Source organism: Somniosus microcephalus, chromosome 1 (assembly GCF_052327205.1).
Source record: "Somniosus microcephalus isolate GS21.2 chromosome 1, FLI_Smic_1.0, whole genome shotgun sequence".
NCBI classification, from domain to species: Eukaryota; Metazoa; Chordata; class Chondrichthyes; order Squaliformes; family Somniosidae; genus Somniosus; species Somniosus microcephalus.
The window spans coordinates 60330388-60345484 of NC_140987.1; the positions used below are offsets into that span (position 1 = coordinate 60330388).

At 47.9% G+C, this 15097-nt stretch overlaps 1 protein-coding gene across 3 annotated transcripts in view; it reads right to left on the minus strand.

The window, feature by feature from the left end:
- Positions 1-15097, minus strand: part of LOC147124119 (betaine--homocysteine S-methyltransferase 1-like) — a 54381-nt gene that overhangs the window by 22795 nt on the left and 16489 nt on the right. For all 3 annotated transcript variants that reach the window (XM_085982261.1, XM_085982253.1, XM_085982246.1), the window contains 2 exons: positions 11571-11689; positions 8590-8781 (listed from right to left, as the gene is read on the minus strand). In XM_085982261.1, coding sequence (XP_085838387.1) covers positions 8590-8781; positions 11571-11645 — 267 coding nt within the window. In that variant the 5' untranslated portion in view covers positions 11646-11689. The remainder of the gene's footprint in view (positions 1-8589; positions 8782-11570; positions 11690-15097) is intronic.

Below are 15097 nucleotides of genomic sequence, written 5' to 3' on the forward strand. Positions count from 1 at the left end.
AGGTCCACCATCAAGCAAACCATTGGCTTGCTGAAGATGCGATTCCGATGCCTTGACAGATCAGGTGGAGCCCTGCAGTATTCAGCAGCCAGGGTCTCCAGAATGGTCGTGGTCTGCTGTGTACTGCACAACATGGTACAGCGTTGTGGCTTGCAGCTTCCTGATGAGCATGTGGCTCCTCACATAGGAGGAGAGCAAAAATGAACATCTTGCAGAGGCCCATCAACCAGTGGCAGCAGTACGCGAGAACATTGCTGCCCGGGATGCAAGGAACGCACTCATCTTGGCCAGATTTGCTTAGCCTAGCCAATCAAGCACTTTTGCCTCGCAGCTTCTTACCAGAGCATCGACAATGGCCAAGAACCAGCGGATTCCTAGTACTCTGACCGCCAAACTGAAAATTGCAAGTAATCTTAAGCCCTCAATGTGGAAGTCCCATTAGCGAAATGACACACGCCACAACTGCAACAGTTGCCATCAGAATTTTTATTTACAATAACCAACTGATGGCTTTTCAACATTAAACATCACATTTCACCCAAGTGACTACCCTTGTGACTATTTGTGTAGTATCTTTCTCTTACGGTGTTCCTACATGGTGGTTCCCCCTTGGCATCAGCAGATGTGGAGGCCCCTTGCTCACTTTCTTGCTGCTCGTGTCTCGACACCTTTGACGGGCGTCCTCTGGGGTTGCGAACCCGTGAGGGCACGGCAACAGTCTGCTGCTCCTGCGGCTGTGCAGGGGTTGAGACGCCGATCTCAGTTGGGTGGGGACTCTGGTGGGGCTCTGACCGAGGACTTAGCAGTGGCATAGAAGTGTGAGCGCTTGGAGAGGAGCCCCCACTTCCTTGTTCTCTGCCACCAACATCCCTCTCATGGGTCAGGTCCACCTCAGCGCTTGCAAGTGGCTTGAGAGCACCTTGCTGCACATCAGGGGGGCCATGGGGACCTGTATCTGCACTGGCAGTCCTACTCAGAAGGACTTCCATGAAGGTCTGGTTTCTCTGTTCAATAGCTGACTATCGCTCCTCCAGAGATGTCAGTCTATTCTGAACACTCACCATGTTTTCGACACTCTGGCGAATTAGCTCCTCCATGGCCGTAGCCATCCTCTCGTCTACTGTAGCCATCCTTTCCATGGTGCTGCGTTCATGCGCCAATGACTCCACGAAGGCTCTGCTCATGTTCGCAATGGACTCCTCCATTCGCTCCACACTCGCAGCGACCCTGGAGACAAAGCCTTCCAGAGACTCCTGCACCTGTTCCTGGCGTTCCAGCACCGCTGTTCTTCTGGATGAACCCAGAGGCAGAGGGTCGACATGCAGCTGAGCCGAGCTGGGAGAGTCCTGCACCCTCCGACTAGGACCCTCCACTGCTGTCCCTGTCTCCACAATCTGCTGATTCTCACTTGTGAGCTGTGATACACCAGATGACAACACTACTCTATCTCGCGATGGTCCCACCGAGGTGTGAGTGTCTGCGCTGGTGCTGGGTTGGCTGAATTCTGCTGATGCTGTGCCCTCAGAGGTTGCAGCTTCCTCTGAGGAGTCTGGAAGCTCAGGCTGTTCCTCCTGGATAGTGGGGACGGGTGCTTGCGATGGTCCTGTGGGGGAGTAAAGGAGTCAGAGATGCGATGCCAAGGTTACATGCACATTGCATATGATCATAAGTCCATCTGTTAAAGCTTCAGAATCATTATCAGCGACTCATGCAATGTCAATGAGATGGAAAACTATTCTGTCACCAGCTTTCTCTGATGCACCAGTCTGTCTGTCCCCCACTTGCGCATCATCCTCGAGTCCCACGATCTCCAGGACCGCCTCCTCCCAAGGGGTGAGGTGGGCTACTGAGGGTGGCCCTCCTCCTGTCCTCGCTCTTTCCCTCTTATTGTGAGCTCTCTTTTCCTGCAATGAGGGAGGCAAGTGGAGTTTGAGTGAGAATGAAGGAGTGAGTGTAGAGAATCCACAGCATAGATGCTTAGAAGGAGACAAAGATGGAATGAGGTGGCAAGACCAAGGGCCCTCCCTGTGTTTTGTAAGTTGTTTTCATAGCATCACAGTGATAGGGAGTGTGAGGGCTGCATAGTCGAATAGTTAGGTGAATGTGACCATAGAGAGAGAGGGAGTGGGTATGGGTGCATGGATGTCAGTGTCAAGTGGGATGTGGAGGAAGAGATTGCTAAAGCTGAGTGCTGGTTGAGGAGAGGCAATGGAGATCAGATTGAGGGTGATGGGAAAGTCATACTCACTTTTCCAGTGCGCAGAAGATCATGAAACCTCTTCCTGCACTGAAGCCAGGTTCTGCGGATCAGCGACAACGAGTTGACCTCCTGGGTCACCTGGACCCACACAGCCTTCGTCTGCTGGGGAGGCTTCTTCCTCCCTGAAGAAGGGAAGAGCACCTCCTTACTAGCTCTTGCTCCCTCCACCAAAGCTTGCAGGGTGACGTCATCAAATCTGGGAGCAGACTTGGGTCTCCCGCTGCTCATTTTGCCTCCAGGTGTCTCTCACAGCAAAGGCCAAAAGGTTGGCAGTCTGCAGAAGAAGCAAGGCTTCTTGCAGACCTTAAGTGCAGCAGCAATGATGACGTCATCGGAGGCAAGTTTCAGACTGAAAACCAATTGGGCCGTGGGCTCCCACACGCTGGAACTCAATTGCCCAATTAGGTGAAAATCACATCAATCTCTCTCATCGATTTGGAATTGGGTGGATAACAGGAAAAGCGGATGACACGACCCCAGCCCGCCCCATAACAAAATCTAGCCCTATTACTCTGAGAATCTGGTGCAATCTACTGTGATTGCTACGCTTCCATTTTATTTTATTTAATACATTTGATTTGTATTTGTAGCCTGAGATATAGTCAATATTATTTGTGCATCATTCAGAGAGACTGCAAGCAGATGGTGGTACTGCAAGCCAATTTCCAGTACCTATCTTAAATGACGAGAGATCATACCTTTTCCTGCAGCCTGCTCTCCCAGATCATTTTAGCGTACAAGGCCATGTTTTGCTTCACTGGGAGCACAGATTGCCTCTGAACTTACCTGGAATTTCTGCATGAGGAATAAACAAAATCAAGTGAGTTCAAATTGCAATAAAGCTCAGCATTCCATGGATATGCAGTCAAATTGGACGTAACTAATTGACTTCAGAATGAACAATTAAAAACTTTAACAAAGGGAGATTATAAAGCAACATTGCAGCAATAAAAGTGGTGCCCAATAGAGGAATTTTACAGCAACATGAGAGTTGATGCTTTGGTAATTGTAGTGCAACTGCAGAAGGAGGAAGGGGAGAAGAAAAAAAACTTGCATTTATATAGCACCTTTCACGACCACCAGACGTCTCAGAGCGCTTTACAGCCAATGAAGTACCTTTGGAGTGTCGTCACTGTTGTAATGTGGGAAACGCAGCAGCCCATTACCGCACGGCAAGCTCCCACAAACAGCAATGCGATCATGATCAGATAATCTGTTTTTGTTATGTTGATTGAGGGATAAATATTAGCCAGGACACCGGGGATAACTCCGCTGCTGCTCTTCAAAATAGTGCCAGGGATCTTTTACGTCCACCTGAGAGAGCAGACGGGGCCTCGGTTTAACATCTCATCTGAAAGACGGCACCTCTGACAGTGCAACACTCACTCAGCACTGCACTGGAGTGTCAGCCTAGATTTATGTGCTCAAGTCTCTTCATGACTCAGTGGCGAATGTGCTATCCACTGAGTCCCAGCTGACACTTGCTTTATTCCCAGGAATTCTGTCCATTACACCCTCACTAGGCCTCAATGGAACTTTAGGCCTAGTGAGGGTGTAACAGACAGAATTCCTGGGATAGCCCAAGAATTTCCCCAGACATGGAGGTGGGGATTCACCCTTCACCCACAGGAATTTCTCTGCAGAGTAAACGGAGAAGATCAGGTTCTGCCTCAGTCTCCCCCATGGGGGTGTGGGGGTGGAGAAACCTGCCTGCATTGTGCCATGGGCCCGGTCGGGATTCCAGGTTATGTCAATACCCCTTCATGGCTGCTGCAACAGTTCTAAGTGAGTTGAAGCCAGCCATGACCACATTTTAGAGTTTGAACCCCCATAACAGTGATGGGACCATTCAGGAGATGTTCCTACTATGCCTATTGCTTGCACAGTTGAGGTTTCCACTGCAAACAGTATTGTCAGATGCTCAATGTGAAATGGTGCTGCAGACAATTACTGGTTCAGCCTCATCATACCATCTTCTAGTGTGGTGCATAGAGCCAGGTAGCTATGGGGCTGATGGAATGAGAGGTCCTACCTTATGCAGCAGCTCTACTGCAACAGAACCTTTTGGGCATGATACAGGAGGCTCAAACTGACTGGGGAAGCAGCGAGAGGTGTGTCAAAGATATGCAGGGACAGTCAAGTAACCAACAATTGAGGCAATAAAGGCCACAAATAACACTTATGCCAGAGGGACCCTCCAATCATCTACATGAGTCAGTCACTTTTTTGACACATGGAGATCTGACATTTCTTTTTCCTGCCCAATGAAAACACAGCAGATTTCAAGGTAGTAAAAGTGAATTAATTTTATTAAATTGTGCAGTGCTAGAGGTGTAGGGGTTTAACACATGTTGTTACCATGTTTGTCCTTTGTGGATGTACCCAACCACTAAGTGCGGCAGTACTTACTACCAGCGGATGGGTGCAGTGCCAACCACTGAGTTGCAGTGAATATAGAGGGACCACTGCCTACATCAGTGCCACCGATAGCTCGTTGCTTATGGAGGTAGCAACCTACGATGACATAAACATTAGTGTTGATTCTGTGCCAAACTGGTGGCTCCTATGCTACTCCATGAATTTCCATTCCTGGTGGGCATCTCTTCATGATACCAACTGATCCTTTGTTAGCATACAACGTCCGAGCCAGAATTTCCAATTGGGCCACTCCATTAACAGAAATGTGGCAGAGTTGGCCTGAAGTCCACTAATGTTGGGAGACCAAGACCCTATCCTAACTTGCAGGGTCACAGCCATTTGTATGGTCAGGGTGGACAACCCGTATCTGTGAGGGACGAGCAAGAGCCGCCTCGATCCTACGGTGCAACTGGTTGCTCAGTAGGGGGGGGGGCTTCTGCCCTCCCTCACCCCAAGAGAAAAAGGTCAGCAAAATGTTATTAAAAAAGGCCCCAAGGGAGTTTTAAGATTTTAAATTAAAGGTAAGGAATCCCCTCCAGGATCGTAAAATTCGAACAGGACTAGACAGACTAGATGCTGGAAGGATGTTCCCGATGGTCGGGGAGTCCAGAACCAGGGGTCACAGTCTAAGGATAAGGGGTAAGCCATTTAGGACAGAGATGAGGAGGAATTTCTTCACCCAGAGTGGTGAACCTGAGGAATTCTGTACCAAAGAAGGCAGTAGAGGCCAATTCATTAAATATATTCAAGAAGGAGTTGGATATATTTCTTAAGGCTAAAGGGATCAAGGGGTATGGGGAGAAAGCAGGGACCGGGTACTGAATTTGGATGATCAGCCATGATCTCATTGAATGGCGGAGCAGGCTCAAGGGGCCGAATGGCCTACTCCTGCTCCTATCTTCTATGTTTCTATCAATTACCTTCGCCTTCAACTGTTTTGGGGCCTTGATGGGATTCATCAGCTCTCAGCTGCCTAAAGTTCCACTGAGGCCTAGTGAGAATGTAATGGACAGAATTCCTGAGATAGCCAAAGAATTTCCCCAGACATGGAGGTGGGGATTCACCCTTCACCCACAGGAATTTCTCTGCAGAGTAAACAGGGAAGATCAGGTTCTGCCTCAGTCTCCCCCATGGGGGTGTGGGGGTGGAGAAACCTGCCTGCATTGTGTCATGGGCCCGATCGGGATTCCAGGTTCTGTCAATACCCCTTCATGGCTGCTGCAACAGTTCTAAGTGAGCTGAAGCCAGCCATGACCACATTTTAGAGGCTGAACCCCAAAACCTCCATAACAGTAATGGGACCATTCAGGAGATGTTCCGACTATGCCTATTGCTTGCACAGTTGAGGTTTCCACTACAAACAGTATTGTCAGATGCTCAATGTGAAATGGTGCTGCAGACAATTACTGGTTCAGCCTCATCATACCATCTTCTAGTGAGGTGTATGGAGGCAAGCAACTGTGCAGCATCTTGATTAAAGATACCCATAAAACTCAGCATGCTGGGCCTCCTTTTTGCATCAGCTGGCACGTTAATTAACACCACTGCTAAATATCTCACCCTGCACTTCCTCCTCAACACCACTTCTCCCACCATGTACAGGTGCCACGTTCAAATGGGAGAGCTGATAGCTGGCACTCGGGTTAAGTAATGCGCTTCAATTGTGCCTATTGAACCAGTGGGTTCTCCTTGCACCGAAGCAGAAGATGGGACATTCAGTGCATAAGCACAACTGCCAATTTGGGTATGGTGTTTTCATTACATGGACCACTATATGGTCGTGCACGATCAGGGCAATCCTGATTGCACAGCAAGGCCGTTGCTCCAGAGGTGCTGGTCACGCCCGCATCCGAATGAGACAACGCCCTCCATAATGAAGTCTGCTCATTTACATAGTGGAATACATGACAAATTGATGCAGATCAACCCTTCACTCCCATTACGGGATTTGTCCTGCGAAGGCCAAACAAAAATAATCGACCCCTCAATGTCTAGAGCCGTAGATGCAACATCATGTCAATCATGAGCATATTAATCTAGTACATACCCCTGCAATCTCCAACACTCTGCAGACTCACCTTCCCAAATAAATCCATCCGACAATGTGGACAACTGCCCAGGTATGTCCTGCCCACAAAAAGCAGGACAAATCCAATCTGGCCAATTGCTGCCCCATCAGTCTACTATCAATCATCAGCAAAGTGATGGAAGATGTCGTCAACAGTGCTATCAAGTGGCACTTACCAATAACCTGCTCACCGACGCGCAGTTTGGGTTCTGCCAGCACCACTCGGCTCCCGACCTCATTACAGCCTTGGTCCAAACATGGACAAAGGAGCTGAATTCCAGAGGTGAGGTGAGAGTGACTGCCCTTAACATCAAGGTAGCATTTGACCGAGTGTGGCATCAAGGAGCCCTAGTAAAACTGAAGTCAATGGGAATCAGGGGGGAAAACGCTTCACTGGCTGGAGTCATATCTAGCACAAAGGAAGATAGTTGTGGTTGTTGGAGGTCAATCATCTCAGCCCCAGGACATCACTACAGGAGTTCCTCAGGGCAGTGTCCTAGGCCCAACCACCTTCAGCTGCTTCATCAATGACCTTCCCTCCATCATAAGGTCAGAAGTGGGGATGTTCACTGATGACTGCATAATGTTCGGTTCCATTTGCAACTCCTCAGATAATGCTGCATTCGGGCATGGACTGCTTCAAGACCTGGATGACATTCTGGCTTGGGCTGATTAGTGGAAAGTAACATTTGCACCACACAAGTGCCAGGCAATGACTATCTCCAACAAGTGAGAGTCTAACCACCGCCCCTTGACATTCAACGGCATTACCATCGCCGAATCCCCCACCATCAACATCCTGGGGGGTCATCATTGACCAGAAATTTAACTTGACCAGCCACATAAATACTGTGGCAACAAGAGCAGGTCAGAGGCTAGGTATTCTGTGGCGAGTGTCTCACCTTCTGACTCTCCAAAGCCTTTCCACAATCTACAAGGCACAAGTTGTAAGAACATAAGAAACAAGAGCAGGAGTAGGTCATTTGACCCTTCGAGTCTGCTCTGTCATTCAATAAGATCATGGCTGATCTTCTACCTCATCTCCACTTTCCTGCACTATCCCCATATCCCTTGATTCCCTTAATATTCAAAAATCTATTGATCTCTGACTTGAATATACTCAACGACTGAGCCTCCTCGGGTAGAGAATTCCAAAGAATTTCCTGCGGGTGCGTAAAAATATATGGAAATTTTGCTTTTAACCTGTAAGCTTTCAGTTGTTGATTGTTGCAATACTGTTCAAAACAGTTGCACAGGTAACTGCTCACCATTTTTTTGTTTTTAGAAGTATAATTATAGAATAGATCTACTCCAGACTGGAGTACTCAACAATGAGCTGTATCGCACAAAATCTGGGAACTTGCATCAACCTACAGGTTGCCTTGGGCCAGTCTCCCTGATCACGTGCCATTCTGCTTGCAATTTCAAAGTAGCAAACGCAAATTACAACGCAATAGCAGGTGGCAATTACTGGCCATTCAGTGGGGGGGGGGGGGGGGGGGGGATCCTGAAGAAACCCTAAACCACAAGACTTGAAACGATGATCAATACCCAAGACGACATAAGCTGTCAGTTTCATTCCTGACACCATAATGGATGTTACTGCCCAGGCTACCCTCTGCAGTTAAAAGATTATCAATTATCATTTATGCTGAGAGTGATCATCTGTTGCTGATTACCAGAAAATAACCCAGGCATGGGGAGTGTCTATTTAATTTGGCAAAGGCCAAAATGGTTCAGAATTATCAGTAATGCAGACAAACTAAACAGGCAAAAAGTTATTTTAAAGAAATACAATTCCAATAAACACTTAGGAATCCAGTTAAGTGCAAAGACCATATACCTCAGCAATCATGAAGTCTACATCCTTCTTGATAAAGACATCCAGTTGTTTCTTGAAGATTGCTTTCACATCAGTCTCACTTTTGCAGATGAAGTAGGAAGGGGTTTGGCTGACTCCTCCAGCAACTAGGGCCTCTCCTTCATTAGCCACCTCCCTAGCAATATCACAGGCAGCTTCATTCACTTTCTGGCTCTGAAAGAGGAAAAAAAAAGCAAACAGTTAAGCTATTTTGCAGGCCAACTACAATGAAATAACAAACGTTGCAACTACTTAACTGAAAAACTATTTTAACGGCCAACTCATTTCATAAGTTTATAGGCCAACATTGTTTCAAAACAGTCAAGGGTAGAATTTATGATTTTATACCCTCTGCATGAAGTTTCACAGACTGAATGCATGCTGGGAATTTAATCACAGAAGTCAGCAGATTTTCCTCTTAATTAAAATTGATGGATAGAAAATATGAAGCCTGAAAATCTGCAGGCCATGATCCCGGCAGTAACTCTGGTATCACACCTGCTGGTGACCTCCACCCTCGAGACAAACTGGCAGAGCAGGCTCGAGGGGCCAAGTGGCCTATTCCTGCTCCTATTTTTTATGTTCTTATGTACCAGAGCATGCAGGGTCAATGAGAGGCAACATAATTTGCGTAGAGCCGCTACAGGCACCTGCCAGACCCATACGGAAAAGCTCTGGCCATTAATGGGGGTAAAACCAGCAGATCCAGGACCCAGCCTGTTTGCACAGTTCTGCCAGAGAGATGGCAATAATATGGCCAAGTAAATTCAGCTCCATGCCAAGAGTGCGAGTTCATAAAATCTACTCTTTGCCTTGTACAAAAGACATCATATTGCCATTCAATATGCAAATTTTCTGGCTGGAATAGGGTTACGTGGGTCAAATTAACTTTAAGACCATCTGCTTGTTACCGTCACTGAACTAGTTAAAGTTTATATTGGTCAACTTCCTACTACCCACTCATTTTTTTTTAATGTTCGTTTATGGGATGTAGGCGTCACTGGCATTTATTGCCCATCCCTAATTGCCCTTGCGAAGGTGGTGGTGAGCCGCCTTCTTGAACCGCTGCAGTCCGTGTGGTGAAGGTACTCCCACACTGCTGTTAGGGAGGGAGTTCCAGGATTTTGACCCAGCGACGATGAAGGATCGGCGATATACTTCTAGGTCAGGATGGTGTGTGACTTGGAGGGGAACTTGGAGGTGGTAAAACCAGCAGATTCAGGACCCAGCCTGTTTGCACAGTTCTGCCAGAGTGATGGCAATAGTATGGCCAAGGAAATTCAGCTCCATGCCAAGAGTGCATGTTCTGCCTTATAATTGCAGGAGTTTTGTTTTGTTGCCGCCAGTAGGTGGCAGTAAATGGAAATGGCCAGTAGGGTCACTCTACAGGAAGTAGTATAGTGATAGCAAACAAAGAGGTCACATCAGCATGGAGTGTGCTGCAAGTTAATCCACTGTATTCTTACATTGTTACGCCTTCGGAAGCATTGCCTGTGAGTTGAATGGTTTCATTACATATTCATGTTTAGATGTTAGTTATATCTCATGTATGTAACACGGTGCATTTCTTTCTTTTTTCTTTCTCAGTTTTACTCCAACCCAGTGCAACTGATTTGTATTGTTTCATTGACCTCATGCAAGTGTGGCATTATTAAACACCGGAGCTTGGACGCTACATCCTGACTCCCATGTCGTTATTGAAAGGAGTTTGGCTGGCTGTCTAACTGCGTACAGACACATACACGTAGGGAGGACAGTACAGTGCAAGTTCATAAAAACTCTTTGCCTTATGCAAAAGACACCATATTGCTATTCAATATGTAAATTTTCTGACTGGAATAGGGTTACTAGGGTGAAGTTAACTTTAAGACCACCCAAACTTTGGCTCAGACAAACTAAGTAACCATGTTGTCCTAGGTACATTTATCTCAGTGCACATTTCGAGTCCCTATTGTCACATCAACATTGCTTTTGTTTGCTTGTTACCGTCAGTGAACTAGTTAAGCTTTATACTGGTCACCTTCCTTCTACCCACAATTTTGTGTCATGGAGTAGACTCCTGACTAAGCTTCTTCCGTAAACGTCAGGCAATTCAAAATTCTGCTGCCTGTATCCTATCCTGCACCAAGTCCCTTACCCATAACCCTTGCTGACCTACATTGGCTCCCAGTGCCCCAACATCTCAAATTTAAAATTCTCTTCTTCGTCTTTAAAGACCCTTGCCCCTTCCTACCTCTTAACCTCTCCCAGCCTTACAATCCCACAACTTTCTGTTCCTCTGACTCTGACCTTTCGTGCATCCCTCCTCCCTCATTGCATCCTTTGTGGCTGTGCCTTCCACCACCTAGCCCCCATGCTCTGGAATTTCCCAAGCTTCTCCGCGTTGCCTTGTTCCAGTGACCCTCCTTAAACCCCAACTCGTTACCAAGATTTTGGTCACCCCTCCCAATATCTCTTTGTCTCGGCTAACCCTTTATTGATTACGCCTCTGAAGGACAAGGGCAGCAGACGCATGGGAACATCACCACCTACAAGTTCCCCTCCAAGCCACACACCATCCTGACTTGGAACTGTATCGCTGTTCCTTCACTGTCGCTGGGCCAAAATCCTGGAACTCCCTTCCTAACAGCATTGTGGGTGTACCTACACCATATGGACTGCAGCGGTTCAAGAAGGCGGCTCACCACCATCTTCTCAAGGGCAATTAGGGATGGGCACTAAATGCAGGCCTAGCCAGCGACGCCCACATCCCATCAATGAATTTTAAAAAAAGCACCGAGACATTTTTCTACATTAAAGGCGGCATATAAATGCAAGTTGTTGTTGTAGAAAGTTGTTTTACTAGGACTGCCCTAAATTATTTGCAGTTAAGTTATTTATTTAGTAGTTAACAGCTCGCCACATATCTGTGGACAGAAACTTGCAACTAAAATATGGAATCATAGCAAATTGTAGAAACTTACTGAAATTTTTTGCTCCACATAATTTCCCATGTTCTTGAACTTGTCATCACTTGCATAAAAAGTGAAAGTCTGCATGACTGTAGAGCCTGCTCTGAGGAACTCACGGTGCAGCTGTTTCACTGAAAGAAAAGTAACAAAAAACAGAACTTTAAAATACTTAGGGGGGAAAATGTGGTTGCTTAGCGCCTCCGATTAGTGCCCTAAGAGGGCGCTAATGGAGCGCAACGCAAGTAGCATCCAGGCGCAGCGATGTTTGCGCCGCTCGCGAAACTGACCAGAGTTTTTGCGGCGATGCTAAACTCTCCCGCCCTGATCCCCTGCGACCGCAGATTGTGACATCAGTCAAGCGTGCAACGCCCTGGACCGGATATTGAGTGGTGCTCCCTTCCTTTCCGCCTGCTGCAAGCAATGACAGGGAGACAGAAACGTTTTCAGTCGGCAAGGGGCTGGGGGAGCGCTATTTAAAGGCGCCCTCTTCCTGCCTTTTTTTGTGGGAGACATTTTTGCACCACTCATTCTGACAGAGAGATTCTGTGAGAGAGAGAGAGAGAGAGAGAGAGAGAGAGAGGCTTCTGCAGAGAGTCAACGCTGTGTGAAGTAGTTTTGGCTACTGAGCAGCACTTTGCAGGTTCTTTTGGATTTGACCTTCATTACTTCGACTGTCAAGAGACTATGGGGGCTGCACTGGTTCAGGCCATCATCCTGTGCCTGCAGAATCAGAGATGCAGAGAGAGTGGCAATCATGGCCAGAGGGAGGAGGGCCAACAGGCCTCTGCACAGGAGACCTTACCCTCCCAGGGTATTCCGGGAACAATTCTCCTACATTCATTTGTCTGAGGAGCAGTGTTTGCGCAGGCTATGCTTCAGCAAGGCAGCAAGGAAGTGGTCATTGAGCTCTGCCACCTGCTGCAGTCAGATCTGCAGCCTCTACTGAGGACCAGGGCATTTCTGTTGGTGACAGTGATGGTCACAGTGGCTCTGAATCTTTATGCCACTGGCTCCTTTCAAGCAGCTACTGGGGACATCGCCAATATCTCCCAGTTTGCGGTCCGTTGCTGTATCCGGGAAGTCACAAATGCCCTCTATAAAAGGAGACACCAGTACATCTCTTTCCCGGGCCAAACAGCATGAACGAGCATTGGGCTTTGCGAGGATAGCGGGCTTCCCCATGGTGCAGGGCGCCACTGACTGCACGCATGTGGCATTGCGGGCACCGCATGAGAATGCAGAGGTTTTCCGAAACCGCAAGGGGTTCCACTCCTTAAAATGTCCAGTTGGTGTGTGACCACAGACAGCTGATACTCGCTGTCAGCAGCCACGATGCTTCCATCCTGCGCCAGACTGGTGTGCCATGGCTTTTCCAGGCAGCGCATCAGCCAAGTGGTTGGCTCCTCGGGGAGAAGGCCCACGAGCTTCCCTAGCCACATCGCGTTGCTGCAGCCCGCTGGGTCCCAGAGATTGCGTATGAGTCCTGGGCACCATTCTCCTGGAGGAGACGTGATGAGCCACCTCCCTCCACACTCTTCTGTAGTCGCGTGGCAATGGCCCCCTGCCACTCTCAGGGTACAGTGTAGCTCTTCTGCGCTCCACCGCGCCAACCAGAGCCTCCAAGGCCTGGTCGCTGAAGCGTGGAGCTCGTTCCCTGACCCTCTCCATAGTCCTTGGCTGAAGATTTCAGGCACAAGTCTGTCAATGATGAGATTCAAGCCTGCAATGAGCAGGGTGTGGCTGGAGGGCAAGATCGCCCTTCTCCTTTAAGAACTGGCCGGCGCCAGTGTGTCTGTGTTCCATTGCTAACTGACATCATCTGAGCTTCGCCCGCGCTCTGAGTTAGCGCGTCGCTCCTCGGCCTTAGCGCTCCAATCACCTCCAGGGGCGATAAAAGCCAAGTTTGCAGTCGGTGGCGATAATTAGCGGCAGGCGCTAAACTTTGCACCCGGCCGATAATTGTGCCCCAAACGGGGCGGTACTGAATTTCTCCCCCTTAATCGTAGACCATATTGAGGACACCTGCCAACTGGCTGGATGTTGCATAGGATTTCAGTTTTTGAACAGCGCAAATACCATTCTGGTATTGCTAGTATTTCTGTACCCTACAAACATCTGCCAGTCAAATCATACCCGCCAAACTGTATAATGTTTAATGCTGCTCACATCTGCACGTTACAAAGGAACAGCACCTTGGTGTTGTACTTCATGCTAATCTAGTATTGACAGGTATGAAATAGTCCTTACCAGGATTAATGAGTTAGTCGGTTATCTTACTGAGTAGACGAGCAGACCCCGCTAGAATCTTACTCTGCAATTCAGTCTTTCAGATTAGATTTATTTGCCATATGTAACAAGTACAATGGAATGCTTGTTCCCCGTAGGGACGCGTCAGCTATACATACAGCGCCGCGTTCAGAGTCAATACAATGGCTTCCCGTGGCAGTGGGAGCACGATGTCCCTCAGCCGCTCCGGCCTCCTCCTCACTGTTGCCGGCTCCACGTGTGGTGGCCTGCTTCTCCCGCTCTGGCCACCATGCCCGGCTCCCCTCCTCCCATCCGGACTGAGAGTTACCCGAAATGGAGCTGCCGGCCGACGTGCTGCAGCTTGTCGTTGAGTCTGCTGCTGCTGCTCGTTGTGCTCTGCCCGACTCGCCGAACACATCGTCGGGATGTGAATGCGCCAATGAGGCCTCCTCTTCACCGTCGCCGGCTCCACGCTCCACGGCTCTTGTGCTGTGTTAGGTGTATGCTTCAAAATGTATTTTCTGAAATACATTTAATGGAATTACAAATTCCAGTCTAGAGTTTGAAGGGGCTTTGATTAAAAGCTTTAACATGTTTCTGGTTATCCTGGCCATGTTAACATTCTTTGCTTCAAGCAACTGTGCTTAGTGACAAGAGTTCTTGGCTACTAATTTTAGAATTAGCAATTAATTTCAATCACGAGTCTGATCATACATACTATAGCTGTTGACACCTGGGAATCCCTGGCCCAAGACCGCACAAAGTGGAGAAGGCAATAGAGCAAGGTAGCAGTGGGGGAATTAAAAACCAGAGCATGTCAGGAAGGGACAGAATGTATAATGATAAAGGTAAAGGGGTAAAAGCAGGAATAAATTGTCAGAAAACATATTTGAAAGTTCTTTATCTGAATGCACGCAGCATTCGTAACAAAATTGACGAGTTGACGGTACAAATAACTACACATGGGTATGATCTGGTGGCCATTACGGAAACATGGCTGCAAGATAATCATGACTGGGAACTAAACATACAAGGGTATTTGACAATTAGGAAGGACAGACAGGAAGGAATGGGAGGTGGGGTTGCTATGTTAATCAAGGATGGAATCACTGCAGTAGTCAGAAATGATATTGGGTCAAAGGATCAGGATAGTGAAATAGTTTGGGTGGAGATAAGGAATAATAAGGGGAAAAAGTCACTAGTGGGCGTAGTCTATAGGCCTCCTAACAGTTGCAACTCTGTTGGTCGGAGTATAAATCAGGAAATAGTTGGGGCTTGTAATAAGGGAACAG